The 17645-nt window shown below is 38.0% G+C and overlaps 1 protein-coding gene across 3 annotated transcripts in view; it reads left to right on the forward strand.

Moving 5' to 3' along the window:
* tp53i11b (tumor protein p53 inducible protein 11b) overlaps nucleotides 1-17645 on the forward strand; it is a 31389-nt gene that overhangs the window by 6296 nt on the left and 7448 nt on the right. For 2 of the 3 annotated variants that reach the window (XM_067501769.1, XM_067501768.1), the window contains one exon: nucleotides 13550-13689. In XM_067501769.1, the coding sequence (XP_067357870.1) occupies nucleotides 13561-13689 (129 nt within the window). In that variant the 5' untranslated portion in view covers nucleotides 13550-13560. Of the gene's footprint in view, nucleotides 1-599; nucleotides 692-13549; nucleotides 13690-17645 lie in introns of those variants that run through there. The other variant, XM_067501770.1, reaches the window with a different exon arrangement.

Here is a 17645-nt window from a genome sequence, read left to right on the forward strand (position 1 = left end):
ACCGAGTCTGAATACTAATAAGAATGGTAGATGCTTCGGTTGGTATGGGTGCTGCTGATGTGTGTATTGCACTGTTTGTGGAAGGTGCCCTGCTTACTGATGTAGTGAATCGATAGAAATGTTTCTGCCATTGCATCAGAGCTGTGTGACTTAAAAGCGATAGTCTGATGAATTGTTAAAATTAGGTTCTTTGTCAAAGGTGGAGGTGTAGCTTTACACAAGATGACAAGTACTGTAACCTGCGAGCTAATTTTTTATCAATCTTAATTCATAATTAGGATTAGTTATCAAGCATCCGGTGTAAAAACTGTGCCAAATCAACATGCGGACAAATGATCCGCTGGGGCGACCCTGAGTTTACAGGATAAGCCGCACAGGTTGTGTGTAAGTATGTTTTCGTTTTTTAAAGGCACCAACATCAACAATTTTCAGCTGATGCCTAGCTCTCGTCTTAGTTAGTACTTGCTTGCTTGCTTATGTGTTCTTTCAACAATGGGTTTCTTCTTGCCACGCTTTCATTAAAAGCCAGAAATGTGGAGTGTACGACTAATAGATGACCTGTGGACAGGTTCTTCCACCTGACCTGTGTATCTCTGCAGCTCCTCCAGAGTTACCATGGGCCTCCTTGCTGCTACTCTGATTAATGCGCTGCTTTCCTGGTCTGTCTGTTAAGGTGGAAAGTCATGTCATGGTAGGTTTGCAGCTGTGCCATATTCTTAACATTTTGGGATTATAGATTGTACAGTGTTTCGTGAGACGTTCAAAGCTTCTTTTTTATTTTTTTAATTAATTATAATTACCTTTCTGACCTGTCTGGTATGTTCCTTGGACTTAAAGATGCTGTTTTTTTTACTAATGTTTTTTAACAAACCCCACAGAAAAGCTGTACTTAACACACAGGTGGACTGAGGATAGCAGCAACTAATAGAGATGAATTAGACTAGTTAGAGAAATCATACAGTAATGTTTTCTCAGTGAAATACTGTAGAAGTCATTCATGTCTACATATTTCATGGAGTCAACCACTGTGCTGTACAATTTTGACAATTAAAAGAAATTAATAGCACAACAAAACCAAGACCTACAGTAAATACACAAAACTATAGAACATTGTGTGGAATTGCTTTACTACTATGTAATAATGACAAAATTCATCACAAGTACCCTTCTCTAAAGCCAGCCAAATTCCTTACTAGGTGTGTTGCTCATAAAGTCTGAGGGATGTATATTTCTTACTCCTTTTGCTGTATGAGCGGTAAATCAAGGAAATGTTTTGTACTGGACAACTGGTACCTGTTGTCATGCAGTTTGCAAGTAAACATCAGCCCTTGTGGCTCCTTGTGGAACACACAACTTTTGTAAAAACATCAGTAAAAATTGAGAGTTGGAAATGAACTAGAATATTATCACAAAACAACCTGGTGAATAAAACATGATCTTTGGTGGATCAGCAGCACTTTGTTTCAGAGAGAGTTTTTCTACGTGTCTTCAACTAATATATGTGAATCCTGATCCTTCATAACAGATGAACAGTCCCTTGTAAAGAGTAAACCCAAAGTGTTGCCAAATCTTCAAGCTTGGTACTGTTATAGGTGTGTTTATTGGCTTCGCTTATTGCAGCCCTTATGTGTTGAATTGCATTTGGAATAATGGAAAAAAGAATGATACCTTACACATGTTCAGGAAAGAACAGAAGAAGGTGCTAAAAGGGTAAAAATGCAAACAACACAATGAACTGCATGTTAATAGATGACAAAATAACTTTTTTAAAAGATCTCTGCCCATTACTAAGCAATTAAATCCATGTGAAGAGATCCTTAGTGACGCAGATGGAGCCCACAAATGATTACTCGTCGCCATTTGGCTGTGCTGCTTAGCAACCAGGTAGCGCTTCAGCAAGCAAGACAAGCTGAGCAAGGCAGGTCCAAGTTCAAGGCTTTAAATAGTCATTTTATCGTACCTGAGAAATAAGTTCTCTTTTACTATTTGCAAAGTTTCATTTATTGTGAGATGTATACTTACAAATCTGTGCAGTATATCTATATAGTTTATAGACTAACTCTACTGTTATATTTGGCCGACATCAAAAAGCTTTGAGAGAAGGTACTGTATTGCAATTCCTTTACTGTTCAGTCAGGAGGTGGGCAGCTACAGAGCTGTTTCAGTTGCTTTGCACTTTCTCATTGGCATGAAAAGAGAGTAAATGTCCCTAGCTCTGTAGGTTTCCTCAGAAACACAGAAATCTGTCTGCTTTATTTTTAGTAATTGCAGATTATTATTTTCCTTTCAGCTCTTCAGCACTATGGTCAACAAACTCAGAGAAACAAACTGTAAGCTCTAGATAAAGACAGTGGAGGTGATATTTGTCGTTAAGAGTATTTTCCACACTATTCTGGTCCTTGGTTAACTTGGCAAAAAATATAAAGAGACCCCAACTGTTATTTTTCTTTAGTTTTCCTTATCTAAAAGCATCTGCTGTAAGTTACTTTATATTAGAGTATCAATATATGTAATAATGCACACAAACCTAGAGTGTGCAGTTCTCTCTTCAGTTTCTCAAGTAAAACCCACAGTTAAAACCCACTTTGCATTCTCTTGCTTTGAAATAGCAACTAAAGTACAACCCAAATTCAAAAAGGTTGGGACGATGTGTAAAACCTAAATAAAAACAGAATGCAATGATTTGCATCTAATCCCCATATTTTCTTCACAATAGAAAATGAGCAACATATCAGATGTTGAAACTGAGAAATTTTACCATTTCATGAAAAATATTAGCTCATTTTAAATAGTGTGGCAGTATCACATCTCCAAAAAGTTGGAGCAGGGGCAACAAAAGGCGGTAAAAGTAATTGCTGAAATCAAAAACAAATGGAGGAGCATTTGAAAACTAATTAGGTTAATTGGCCACAGGTCGTTAACATGACTGGTTATAAAATGTGGAAGCACCCGCAATTCCTTAGGTCTCCTTAACTCAAGTGCTTCTCTGGTAAGAATTGACCCGTTATGACTTTCATCCCTCTGTATGTCTTTTATTGGAGAACGCCTCTCTGTTACATATTAACCACATAAACACTCTGTCTATTACTATTCAATTTCACCTCTGGTTAATATCACTCAGGCAAGAGTGCATTTAAATGCTATTTCATCTGGTAGTTTCCCTTCCTGAATTTTAAAATAACTTCTAAAATTCTGTTTTGTTGTCTACCAACCAGTGGATAGAAGGAGGAAACACTTATTCAGTCGTGGGTTCTCGGCATCCTTACCCTTTGTGCCCCCTCTTGGGATTTATAATCTTGACCACTTCTTCTATCTGAGGTAGTAAATTTTCAAAGGTTCTTACCTGAGAAGAGATGAGCCCAAGGCAGTGGAGTCTTTCAAAAGTTTTTTGAAGAATATTAGCAGTCAAAACAATCTCAGCAGTTACAGTCAACAGGTCAGTCTTCAGAAGGGTTGTTCACAAATTCCCAGTCCTGAACCCCCCCCCCCAAAACACTAAGAAAGCAAGAAAACCTCAACTCTAACTCCCTACTGCTCCTTCTACTCTCTTTTTATACAGTTTATGCCATGTTGTTGTCCACCCTGTTTTTATTTTTTTATTTATTTATTTATTTTTTTATCTTTCACCCACTCATGTGGTTTTTGTACAGTTAATAAGTCATTGATATGCTTTTACATTTGAGTCTAAGTCTCCATTCACGTACTTTTCTTTTTCTCACCTTGCAGCTGCCCACAGACGGTGGCTAACGCTTTTCTGCCCCTTCTGCAGATGCTTTGTTTACTAAAGCGTATCTTCCACTTTCCATTGCGATCTTCAATGTTTACTTGAGCGAGCTATCAAGTGTGATATTTTTATTTATTTATTTATTTTAGCCTGTTTATTTCAGTTCACATTAGATCAGGTCAGCTTGAATGCATGCAATGTTTTAATTATTGTTCATACAACAAGAGGATAACATTTTTCCATCCCTTTGATAAAAAGGAAGCTTCTCGAATATAAAGATGGGTGGAGGTTCACCAATCTGTGACAAACTGCTTCAGAAAAAAAAAAAAAACGCTTCAGAAAAATGTTCCTCAACATAAAATTGTGAAGTATGATCCCACCATCTACAGTATATAATATCATCAAAATATTAGAGAATCAGGAGGAATCTCTTTGTGCAAGGGACAAGGCTGAAGATCAAAACTGGATGTGTGTGATCTGGTCGCTGTGTCCTGCGGACAGAAGAGGAGCGGGTGCATCCAGCTTTTTGTCAGCAGACAGTCCAACAGTCTGCATCTCTGATGGTTTGGGGGGCATTAGTCCCTATGGTGTGGGCAGCTTACCTATCTGGAAAGGCACCATTAATGCTGTAAAGTACATAGAGGTTTTAGAGCAACTTATGCTCCCATCCAGACAATGTCTCTTTCAGGGAAGAGCTTGCATATTTCAGCAAGACAATCCTAAACCAAATACCTTATCTGTCACAACAGCATGGCTTCGCAGGAGAAGAGTCTGGGTTCTGAACTGGCCTGCCTACAGTCCAGACCTTTTACCAATGGAAAACATTTGGCAGATCATAAAACACAAAATTCGTTTACAAAGGCCCAGGACTGTTGAGCAGCTAGAATCCTGCATCAGACAAAAATGGGACAACAATCCTCTCCTAAATTCCAGTGACTGGTTTCCTCACTTCCCAGACATTTACAGACAGTTGTTAAAAGAAAAGGGGATGCTACACAATGGTAAACTTCACTCAGTGATTAAAAAAAAGTTTATATCAGTCCAAAAGTTCCGATCTCCTGAAAATTTCTGTAATACTTTGTATGCCCTCCCTATGTCTTTATAACCTCCTCCAACCTCTTTGGGTCTGCTCTAAGCAGCATTTGTAGCCTTCCGGGTGCCGTTTTCATTTGGCATAATTGTTCCAAGTCTACCAGATTTCTTGGTTGTCTGCCATGTACAGACTTCTTTAAATCTGTTTCAAGGTTTTCAATGATGTTCAAGTCAGAAGACTGGGAAGGCCATTGTAAAACATCCATCTTATTATTTTTAACCACTCTTGAGTTGACTGTGCTTTGTTTTTTTCGAATTTGTCTTGGTGAAGTATTCACTGCATCTTCATTTTAGGCTATTTGACTGATGGCAGGTGACATTAAAATCTTGTAATATTAAGCTGCATTCAGTCTTCCTTTCACTTGATGCAGAGCTCTAGAGCCTGATGCAGACATACGCCCCCATAAAATCAGCAAGCCTCCACCATGTTTGACAGGGTATGTATGATGCCTTGTGTCTTGAAGTAAGCAATGACTTCATGCATGTTGTTGTTGTTTTTGTTATTTTCCAGAAAATCTAGAATTTTTCAGACTACACTTGACTGTGGAGAAGTGGTCTTTTATGCCAGATAGCTATAAGGTCTTTTTCAGGTCCCCTGCTCTTTGTTTTGGATTTTTACTTTGCTCTCGAGCAAGTTCCCTTCAACTCTTTCAGCAAATTGCGTGACACTACCGCTAGACTTCTACCCACTTGCACATTTAAAGTGCAACCCCAGTTTAACACACCTGGACCCACTCATCAAGCTTAAATGTTGTCTCATACCTGATGTTTCTAGTTTATTATCAAGACGGTTTATCAAGGGGGAATGGAAACTTTTTAACTCCACTGCGATTCTTTCTTCATTCCTCATAGGGGGCTATAAATAGTCTTTATCTACATCTTACCATGGATTACCTGCCAAAAGGAAATTTTGTTATTGTAGTATAATGAAATATCCAAATTATTGTTCCTTATGAAAACTGCATTCAGATCCTAGGGTTTTATGCAACTTAATAACAATAAGTTTGTTCAGTATAAACCGACAGGAGACAATGTCTAACCACTGATTTAAAAGTGTCACAATTGCTGATTATTACCTAATGCAATCTACTTACCCTCATAACCATAATAATTTCTATCTTTCCAAGCAAAACAAATATCAGGAAATTTTTAAAGACTACGGTGTGTCTCCTGGTGTTAGCGTATGTAAGTAAAAAAAGCCTTCTAGCATTTTAGCTTGTACATAAATGTAATTCATCTTTAGCCCCAAAATGTAGCAACCGAACCCTCATTGCTGTGATGACTAGTGTGTGGTGACAGTCTGTGGTAAAGTTCTTATGTTAGCAGTCTTAAGTGGAAAATAATTGGATGTGCAGAGTTTTATTCAATACTAACATTTGTCGTGTGTCATTAAAGCCTGCCTCATTAGATTATTTAATTACTCCTGGCTAACAATTATTCTGGGCAGAAAACATTTAACACATGGAATTTCTATCGACCTGTAAACACTCCATAATCTAGACATCTGGAATTCCACCACTCCACCAGCCCTTAATTTTTTTGTTTACATAAATTAACCTGACAATTACATATAAAACCTATTGGAAACAAATGCAGTCCATTGCAGCTGTCTTGCAAAGTTTCCTCCCTTTTTGAAGATTATAATGTCTTCATCTAACCTATTTTTACTGATGTAAAAAGGATGGACAAAATACTAGAAACACCTGTCAATATAATGCAGTTTTATTAACATCATATTGAAAATGGCAGTAGGAACAGTTTTGGTACAGTTTTAAATCCACTGTAAAAGTTTTGGTTTTCTAATTTTACTGCTTTTTTTTTCCTTTCACAATAATGAAACAGGACATTAAAATGTTTTACCTGTCCTGCTATTCAATAATAATTGTCACTATAGTTAGTAGAAACAGTGCAAAAATATAATATTGCAGTGGTGAGTGGAGATGAGCAAATAAACAATAAACCTGTTAGTCTGTGAAATATAGAAAAAATTATAATTTTATATAAATGGTAAAAATCAGTGGTTGGCTGTTTCTCACAGCATGAGTACAGCAGAGACAGAGTTTTTAAGCTTTGAATCAGCTTTGTTAGTGTGCACATTTGAAGGCAACACATCTTGTCCTTTGTTCTCCTTGTGTGCTGGATCCCTGCAGATTGTTTTGCTTCTAGTAGAACATTGTTTAATTCCCAGCTGCATGTATGCATTGAGTGTCTGCTCTGCTTAACTAGCGTTTGTGCGTCTATGTTGTCCTCACAGTACAATTGGTCTTCTGTGTGAAGAGGTCTGCAGAGATAGAAACAATCGTTGACAATGAGTTCTAGAGCCTCCCCAACTTACTCCCATGCATCACATGGGCCCTTTGAATCAGATGGTAAAAATAAACCACCTGTCTTTCTTTCACATTAAATTGTGACTTTGCATGACAGATGAGGAGTATAAAGTGTTGCTGAGGTGTGTTTGGAGGCATAGTGTCTACACAAGTATATATTTACAATGCTTCTTTTTGAACGTAATTGAAAGTATTGACGACTTCTGCTTTGGAAAGCTTTGCAATTTAGTTTTTTGCTAGTTTTTGAGTACTTATATTGGAGTTTCTGTTGTGTCCAACGACTTTAAGAGGATGCTAAGTTTACTATAAAGAAGTGTTTGAAACTTTGTGTAATGTGTTTTACAATTTATTTTTACTTCTGGCCCCTCATCTTTTCCAAAGGTAATGGTTAACACAACAGAGCTCAAATCAGCACTGCTGACATGTATTTCAGTCACTTATGTTCCTGCTGATACTTGGTTTATAAAATAGTAGTTGTAATGCAAGGATAAAGGATGGAGGGCTGCCTACACTAAAATTAAGAACCAGCGGGCAGTCAACAGAGAGCCAGCTGGACTACTGTACTGTGAATTCAGTCATCATCCACATTCCTTGTGGCTGACCTCATAAGACAGCCCCTGAAATCATTATCTAGAAATTTATATCTGCCCTTATAAAGAGTGCAGTCATGTCCTATTTAATTATGATAACAAATTAATTCAAAGTGAGGTTTTGCAACAGATTCACTAGCATTATATCTTTTTATAGTGACAGTGACTACTGGAATACTTCTATATTTGTACTTGTGACTGGCTTTATACTGTGTGTGTTATCATGACACCACAAAGATCTTCAGTAACCGCTGTAGCCATAGTGGGTTTTAATCACATTGGTGTAAGTCAGCCAACAAGAGGGTAAATTCCCTTGCTACATTGTGATGTAATAAATGAATATTGGGCAGGGAAACGCCAAATCCCAGATTCATTAGAACTACTTCATACTATGTTAACTGTCCGCAGATGATTTAACAGTATTAATCTGTTTGACTCAGCACAATAATCCATTGATGGTAACTGAGGAGCAGTTCTCTCTTCATATCACAGACATAGACAAATCATCTCTGTGTTGTACAAAGTGTAGTTTCCAGGACATGCATTGGTAGCCTGTTCTGACTCAAGATAGGAATTCACTGCCTTCCTCATTGTCGGTTGTTTATCACCCACTGTCATGAGCACTGCTTTCTGTGTTCATCTGTTTTTTATGCCCTTTTGCCAAAAGCTAAACCTCATTTGCAGTTTCCACTACATCAGAGGCAGTTATGTAGGGGGGCAGTGTTGGGCAGTGAAGCCATTACTTTAGAGTTTCAGGACCCTTGGATATTTGGATACATCTACGGAATCAATCATTCTACTTAAAGAAGATAGTATTTGATGTATCTTTGTGACCAGTGCCAAAACTGCACTGATTACATGGTCAACTGAAGGTGTCAAATGTGTGATCGCACAGGCCACAGGACGTGAGATGGCTCCATTTAAAACTCACCATATTAATCAGTTATTGCCTCATGAGCTTTTGGTTTTGATCTTAAAATTCATTTATCAGATGTGACAAGTTCACATAATATGAGAACACCTGTGCAATCTTAAGAACATGTACAATATACCTGCAGTGTTATTGTTTGGTTCTCTTATGTTTTGCCTATGTTAAAACAGTGGTAGATTGAACTCTATAGACAGACAAATAAAAAGGAACACTTCGGGGAAACTGTCTACGTACACTGTTGTATATTTGATCTACATAGCATGATAAACAAAGACGAGCTGTGACGTATCATAACAAGCAAGGTGTTGATCTATTCCTCCTAGCAGTGCCTTGTTGCAGCCGTAATGACTTTGCTAAAGCTGTAATGAGGTCCATTCTTCCCTTACAGCTATAATTGACTGTTAATGAACAATAACACACAGTAAAAGCCCCTGTAAGCCCCTCTTCCAATCTTTTACTATTCCGCCATAATTCTTTCCTATTTAATTTGGAGTTAAAAGATTCTACAGTTAAAAAAGTTGTGGGCCAACTTTACATTTAATTGTGGAGGTGACAATTACTCCTGTACGCCTTGTTCTCTGTATAACTCTGACACTTTTAACTCCGATCACAAGTGCTCATGCTGCAGCAGATATCTGTCTATCCAAAAACAGATCATGTAAGAATGTCCTGGAGGCAGTGGGAGTGAAACAGTGTATTATTGTTGAGTAGGTTTCTGAGGTTGTTGAGGAAATTTTAAGCACTCAGAGACTTCAAAGTGGAGTCATCACAGTAACCCAGCTTCACTCGCTCTAGGGCACTAGAGTCATGTTGGCCTGCATCAAGGAAAACGTGTCTCGCCCAGTGATTGGATGTGGTGGCACATAATCAGAAATGGGATGACTTGGTAACTAGAAATTGTGTTCCCAACAATTTTCCAGTTGCTTTCCCCAGCAACATACACTTTGTCAGAAGTGATGATTACTTTTATCTACTGCATAGTAATGATGCGATAGTAATGGCAAGAGACAGATTTGGCCCTTGTTCACAGCTCCAGCCTCAGTGGCAGAGGCATAGCTTGCTGTGTTGTACGGGTCATACAAAAAGCACGTCTTAACATTATTAGGACATCTGGAATTCAATGAGTGTCAGGGATGCTGGATCTGATTCTATCAGAACGTAGGAGACTTGATCCTCTTGTCCTCAGTTTAAAGTTATACTGCTTTGACACTCCAGTGTTCCTCAGGCCAATGAGAAACCTATACTATTATTGTTAACCATAAGATCTAAGGCATTTACTGAGGTCATGAATTATTCTTAGTAGACTCGAGACAGAAATTTCATTGAGGATTAAGTGTCTACGGTACTTTTTTTTTTTAAAGATGTGTTGAGTAGAGGTGCTGTTTTGTGTTATCTACACTCAGCAGTATATGGTGCTGCTAGATATCCCAAACATGGTTATGTGGAGGATTTAAAAACTATTGGGCAACTGTCTCATGTTATCTATGACAAAAAAGGAGATGAGCAGGCTCTACAGTCTGGTTTCTTATTTTGAGTAACGCATTTATTCACAGTTGCTTCTTCACACCCACTCACTGCTTTGTTCGTATTATGCAATTAATTTTTACAGATCTTTCTAGTCGCTAACCAGTTTCCCCAGGAGTTCACACCTTTTCCACAATATCTTCCTCCTATGTTTAGCAGCTTTTCATTTTCGAAGCACATGTTCTGTCACAAAACCCCCAGATAGAAGAGAGAAAGTGTGTTGTTGTTTGTTACTGATGTTATTGCTGATACTAAACTCCCAGGTTTCACTTCATACTTCACTCCAGGTGGATTAACCTGTCTTCTTTACCTTTCACAATAATTAAGTTGTAATTCTTCTAGGATATCTGTCAAATGCATTGATATTCTGCGAATACGTTCACAATCAAACAGAGTGAAATCTATTTTATCCATGTTATTGTCACATGCTGCTTTCTTACGTGGAATTGTTTGTTGAAACACACGAGAGTCTTATAATGAATTAAAAACTCTGTGGAAAGTTTTAAGTGACTTTCCACAGAGACCTGCTTTTTGTCAGGCTGTTATTAAGAAGCTTGAATTATTTCAGATGATACACATTTAAAGTTGAAAAACAGATTTTTCAAGTAAAAATGTCATATCTATGTCTTCTACAAAAAATATTATCATTACCTCCTATGTAAGGTGGAATTAAAACATGTTTGACATCAGTAAGGAGACCACGCCCACTTGGATGAGTATGAACCCAACCTCTATAATTAAGAGCAACCACCTTACATAAGTGTTGTAGAGCACCTGGCTGTAGGTTAAAGAGATACTTATGCCCTCACTGAGCAGACACACCTCTTCATGTAAGGTAGAGATATAATGATTTTGTCATTAGGGCTCCAAGCCATTTAAGGCTGGTCTGCTTAGGAGCCTTCTGCAACAGACCACCCTTGTAGACAGACATCCTTTGCACAATTATCTAGAATATCTACACAGCATCTTGCTACATCCTCTTTGACTATTAATATTTTTAGTTGCCTAAAAAGGACCTGCAAAGGTCTTTGGATGTTCAATTCAGCTTCTCTTCATTTATCCTCTACAGCTCACTCAATAATTCATAATCATTCACATTTAAACCTTGCTCTCTACAGAACTATGCTGTATGTACACTGCCATGCAGAAGGAGTGAGCTCAATTTTGAAGTATGTATCTTTAAATATAATTGTTCTATTCATTAAAAAGATCATTTATCTACATGCATCTACATTTGAACTGTAAAGAGCAAGTTAGTCCCTCTTAAAGTCTTTTATTCTGACAAGAAGCCAGTAATTAGAAAAACATGTCCCTACTCTGGTTGAATGAATGGAGATCAAAGTCTCCTAATTTATCCTAAAACTTCAGCTCTGACAGCAAGAAAAACGACAGCTGAGTACCAGTGGCTCTCAGCAGAGACCTCATTATCAAAGGTGGTTTCAATCATGAAAGGTGCCTTCAATAATAAAGAAGTGATTGGTCCATTGGCAGTTGCTAGGCAACTGCATCAGCATTACACCGGCAAGTCAAGGAGCACTGGTAGGGGGATTCAAAGGGAGAGACATGCAAGAGTATTTTAGCATGTAGGGGAAATGTGTGATTTACCAATCAATCAAGTTAGGTGTGTCCTATTTATTTCTTTATCCTAGATTTTAATGGGGGAAGCACATCAACATCTTCATTGCTGTAGTTAAAAGAGAAATAAAAGAGATTTTTCCATTTGAATAATGGAAAAGACAATTGCCAATATTTCTTTGTAAATGGGTTTTTAAAATGTATTGCTACATATTTTATATGTGGTAAAATGACGTAACTTCAATTTTATTAACGTTTTCTGGGATTCTACGGATTCCTGTCCCTAGCTGTACAATCTCATTTTGACTACTGTACATAAATACCAAAGTTTCCCTTATGCTTTCTTTTCCTTTTATGGTTTCCCCTGCTGGTAGTTAGGGAAAGGGTGAAGGTCTAGTCCCTCATGTACTGTGTGGGAGACCATATGGAATGCTTGACAACAGAAGCCTGAACACATGCTATGTAACCTTGAATGACCTCCACAGTCCTATGTATGTATGCCACTATAAGAGAATGTTATTGAGCGTTCCCATCTTTTTCTGAGACAGAAGTATATTCAGATTTAACATCTAATAAAACTAAAAACAAACTTTTGGCTATTTTTTGTTATTGTTCTCTTATGCAACATAGCTATGCAGTTACAGTAGTTCTCTAACAAAACCTACAGTATTTGCCAATACTTAGCCAGTGGTTACCTTGTGCCTCAAACTGTGACGATAAACTTCCATTTTGTCACTTTCTGCCATTTCCTGGTAAGATATTTTTCCTTTCCTGGGGACAAGGCTCTTAGTTATAGTTGCTGTCCTCATCCTAGGGAGAGTAGTTCAATAATTGGTCTTGTTTTACTCCTCTAGAGAATTGCCCTGTGGAGTACCCATCAATTTCTAGACAGGTGTGTCTGTGCACACAGACATTTGAGCGTGCCCTTTTCCCTCCACTGTGGGTTGACCCAGGGGGATTTATGTCAATGCTGATCCCTCTGGAGTTAACTATTGCCTGTCCCCATTGAATCCACAGGCAGTATTAATTAACACTGGTCAATCCGACATCCGCGGAGTATATTGCTGTTGCAGTAAATTTTTAAAATATAAAAACGATTAAATACAAATGTTATATAATTTTAAGTTTATTAGTTCTAGTTTTATTATTTTATTTATTATCTTAATTTGTTGTTAGTCAAATAACTATCAAATCTTGCTGGCTAATCTACAATGTACCTTCAGGCAGTTTTAATCACAATATGTTCCATAAAAATAAGTCACTGCATCAAAAATGAGTATATACAATGAATATAGTATACAATGAAATCATTGAATCAGAGTATTACTGTGTAGACAGTACATCATGATCAAAATGGACAGTGAGACTCTCAGTCCAGCTTAGCTCTGTTTGTGTGTGTGTATGGGTGTAAAGCAATATCTGTGTCACTGTCAGATTCATTAGCTGTTTGAGCAGGCACCTGTGCTCTGTTCGCCCTCCAGGAGACCTACTGTACAGAAAATCTGGTGACCGGTCTTCCTAAGAGGAAGGTTTTATGTGTTGCTCAGTTTCATATTATGTAATGATGTTATGTAAGTCTGGTCCTTAAGGATATTTTGTTTGTAGGTTGGTGGGTAACTTGTCATGTCTGTGCTGTAGAGTGGTGTCTTCTTCATAGAAGATTTATTTTTAACATAAATGGGCTTGTTTTTCTATTTACTATAGGTGTTGTAGCTTCATGTGCACTATGCTTACCTTTCCAACTTCTCCTCAAGCTGTGTACCTCTGTTTCCAATTTTATTTTCAGGTGTGTGCACCATGACGTCAAAACCTCACGCTCCTCTGATGAAGAAACACAGTCAGACAGACTTGATAAGCCGTCTGAAGAGCCGGAAGATCCTGGGAGTCGGTGGCGAGGATGATGATGGTGAAGTGCACCGCTCAAAGGTCAGACCACTCTATATATTCCAGTAATTTGTATTCAATATGGGCAGTAATGCACAAAACAAAGGGAAATCATCAGTGCATATGTGCAACAAACAGCAATAAAAAGCAAATGCGTTAAACCATCGTCATTTAAATGGATAAAATTGCAGCTTTGTTAACCACAGATATAATCATTAACCCAGAGAAGAGCCACAGATTCCTTTTTAAAAGCCACAAAGAGCATCTTATTGGCTCATCACTCTCGTACTTTCCCATTGTCTGCATTTGCTTCTTATGCTTCAGTGAATCTAGATCACATAATCCCTTGAGCTCCTGTGGCTCCACTGAGATGTGACTGTCCCCCCTGGAAGACTCCCTGCCTCTTCCATCTCATGTGTTATATTCTGGCCTCCCATGTATGTGCACATTCATATGGACAGTGCACAGTCATCTATATACAAAAACACAACAGTACACATGCTGGTTCACACAAATAGACACACTAACACTTGTCATCTTCTCATATTAATGCATGCTGGGCTTCACAGTTGGAGAATGACAAAAATTTCTTTCAGAGGGCTCAAATATCGTGATTGTAGGTCTTTTTTTTTTTTTTAAATCAGATTGCATTAGAATGAGCATAGGCAGAGCACACTGTTCTTCACTGAAATATTAATCAGGCAAGTGGGAGAAGGGAACAGAACAGAAGGAAGCAGGCATACGGTGGTGGCTGATGGCTTTTGATGAGATGTCTGCCCCCTTTTCTCAGCCCTCATGAGTGTTTGTTTTCTCTCTCAATGTTTTAGCAAGGAGTCTTACCCAGACATCTGCCACTCAGGTCCCGTTCCCAGAACATTCTGACTCAGACAAATACATAACACCAGTTAAGGGAGAGAAACACTTTATGCCTCATAAAGAAGAGGGCCTGGTGGATCAGTGGTAGAGCATCGGGTTGGGATGCAGAATGCTGTAGGTTCGAATCCCACCCCACTAGGTGTGGGATTCGAACAAAGAGTGGCAAAGAGGATCAAAATGCAAGGCTAGTGGCCTAGCAGGAGTTGGTTAGAAGGGGAAACAGTTTATTTTATCCCTGCGGTCCCCGTAAACAAAGCGGGGAAGTGCTCCTGTCGTCCGCTGACTGTCTCTTCCTGCTTCTTTTAGAGATAAGAATACAGTTCCTTTTACTCATATTCCTGTGGGGCTTTATGTGCCAAGAGATATTACCTTTTTACCTCATTGTGTTACTGAAAACATATTTAACACACTAGTACAGTACGTTAATGCTAAGATCATGTAGCAGTAATCAAGCTCTGACAGCATGAGCCTGGGCCTTCATAAATAAGACATACCACATTCTTTATGTCCCCAGGGTTACTACTTAGCCATGTGAAATGATAATATCTCCCTAGTTAATGTAACTGCCGAAACTGATGACATCCATCTGGGGCTAAAGAATGAATTTGATTTTTAATATAAATACTGAGCATATTTAAAATGCATCTCTGACATTTATTCACCTTAAGATTGTTTTAGACTTATAACCATTCTGTCTTGACTAATTGCTCAACTTGCCTTCTGTCTTTTAGTCTGTTCAGGAGCTATAATTATAAAATATATTTGTGCCTCTAGTCTAAATGGATGGAAGTGAATCCTCTAGAAAATGTTTCAGGCACGGTGGCAAGAGGATGATAGAGGTTTTGTGCTCGCATGCTAAAATATTCCCAAATACTATACTAAATATTTGGTTGTTTATTTATCATGCAGCACAAGACATATGGTTGGTGAGTTCCATGTAAAAGCACAAAAAAAATTTCACCACTATGCAAATACTCTCACAAGAAGTCTATTTTTTGCAAAAGGCCCAAGTGCTGTCCTTGCATCCTTTTACGAAGGTCGTCCTTCTTTCTGCTGTTTCACCTGCAGCTTGTGTTCAGACCCTAGCACTGCAGAGGTGAACAGCGAACTCCCCGGGCATTGCAGGGGATATGCCTAAACATTGGCAGTGATGTAACGATCTGTAAAATTTATTTTGAATCTGAAAGTGAAGGGGTAGAACCAGCTGTAGTACAGTTTAGACTTTAACTGGATATTTCAGAAAAGTATGATGTTTTGTTTTAGCACAGATTATATACTATCAACCCTTCCTACCAAAATGAAATGATATTAATGGCTGTGCGTTTTTTAAGGTTTCTTAATGTACAAAGGACACTTGTAATATCCTGCCTCGTTCTTTATCCAGCTGCAATGCAAATGTCTACAGTTTGGTATGCATGGTGCCACTTTGCACACCCTGGGTGTAGCTCTGGACAGATGGCTGGACTTGTCCTATCATATCCCTAGTGTAATGTCACATTGGGAGTGCCTTCAACACTCCTTGCTCTCTAGGAGAGAAGTTCAAAATTTTAAATTACTTAAAAACATAGCTGAGAGTTCAGTACTTTTACACATTTAGCGACCAAAGCTTTTTTTCTATTATATCAGCTTGATTTTTAATCAGTATCACTGTTTAACACAATGCAATATTCACATTTCAAAGCTGCAACTTTCATTATGCTGTTCTCAGAGGATAATGTGAAACCTGAAGAGGAAGTGAGTAAAAATGCATGAAGAAAGTTGCCAAGTGGGATTAGCATATGTAACTATCACTACATATCGACATGAATCAAAATGTGACCAGAAAATGACTAGGGTGATGGCTGTGCTTATAGAGAACAACAGATGTTTCTTAACATAGTGAATAAAGTTGAATGTAAGGCCTTGGTGAAAAGTTCAGCCAGACTAAAAAACTACAGCAGTCTAGAGCTATTTAAAAAAAAAATCACAAACTACATAGTCATATGGCTCTAAAGAAATGGATTTTTTTTTTCATATTCTTCAACCTTGCATCCATCAGATAAGCAGTAGACAATTCTCCTGAATATTTTTCATGCTTTGTGGCTAAAGAATTTCCCTTTGTTTACTGAGTGTAGCTGAATGAGTGATTGATGACACAGTCAGGCCATAACAGCTGTGATTAAGCTTCTCTTTCCACATACTGTATTGTGTATTTCTTCCTTTTCCCATTTCGCCCTTGCTCCTAAAGTCTCTTCCGCTGTATTCCACCCCAAGCCAGCACAGTGCCATCAGTTGACGCTCAGTTCCCTTTGAGTATTTCTCATGCCAGTCATGAATATTTATGTGTTCCTGTCAAAAACAACCCCTGAAACCATGGCAAAGGGGAGACTGATTCACCTGATCATGTGACCACAGCTGGCACACTCAAATTCATGTACAGACACTTCAGCCAAAGTCCACTGCAGATTGTAATGGCTTTAATCTGTTATTATTTATCTTACGTTCTTGCTTGAAGGAAGGGTTCTGTTCTAAGATCAAAGCTAGTTAGTGCCACAAGCAAGAGATTTTTTTCTCTCCATTTTATAAAACGGTAAATCTTTCCTCATCGTCCTCTGTCCTTTTATTTATTTATTTATTTATTTTTTCTACAGATACTTTAAAGTAGTTTCTTGGCTTGCTTGGTTTTGCCCCTGTTTGTGTTCTTGAAACTACTGTACCTATGCTATGGGTGGCTGAACCCAGTATTGCACCATTAATAGGCTATATACAGTACCTACAGTAAATCACCATCACAGTGTGTATGCAGAATTACAGTGTCCAAAGCCATGAATGGAGCCAGGAAAGTTAAACTCAACAACTAAATGTTATGCTTTAAGAGACATTTTTTCTGTGACATAATTAAAATTTATTATAAGATTTTAGATATTTGCTCGTAAATGTAGGATATTTCTCATGACATCATTTATTGGAATAACTACATTTTTGGCAGCGCTTACTGTCAGTTACATGATATAAAATGGCAAACGGCAAAACACTTAGACGATTGTCTCGATCTTTCTAGTATATGACATGAATCACCTAATTTCATTCATACTGACATTTCACATGCTTGTCAAGCATAAAAGTACTTTCCAGTTAGTATT

Source organism: Channa argus, chromosome 4 (genome assembly GCF_033026475.1).
Source record: "Channa argus isolate prfri chromosome 4, Channa argus male v1.0, whole genome shotgun sequence".
Taxonomy (NCBI): domain Eukaryota; kingdom Metazoa; phylum Chordata; class Actinopteri; order Anabantiformes; family Channidae; genus Channa; species Channa argus.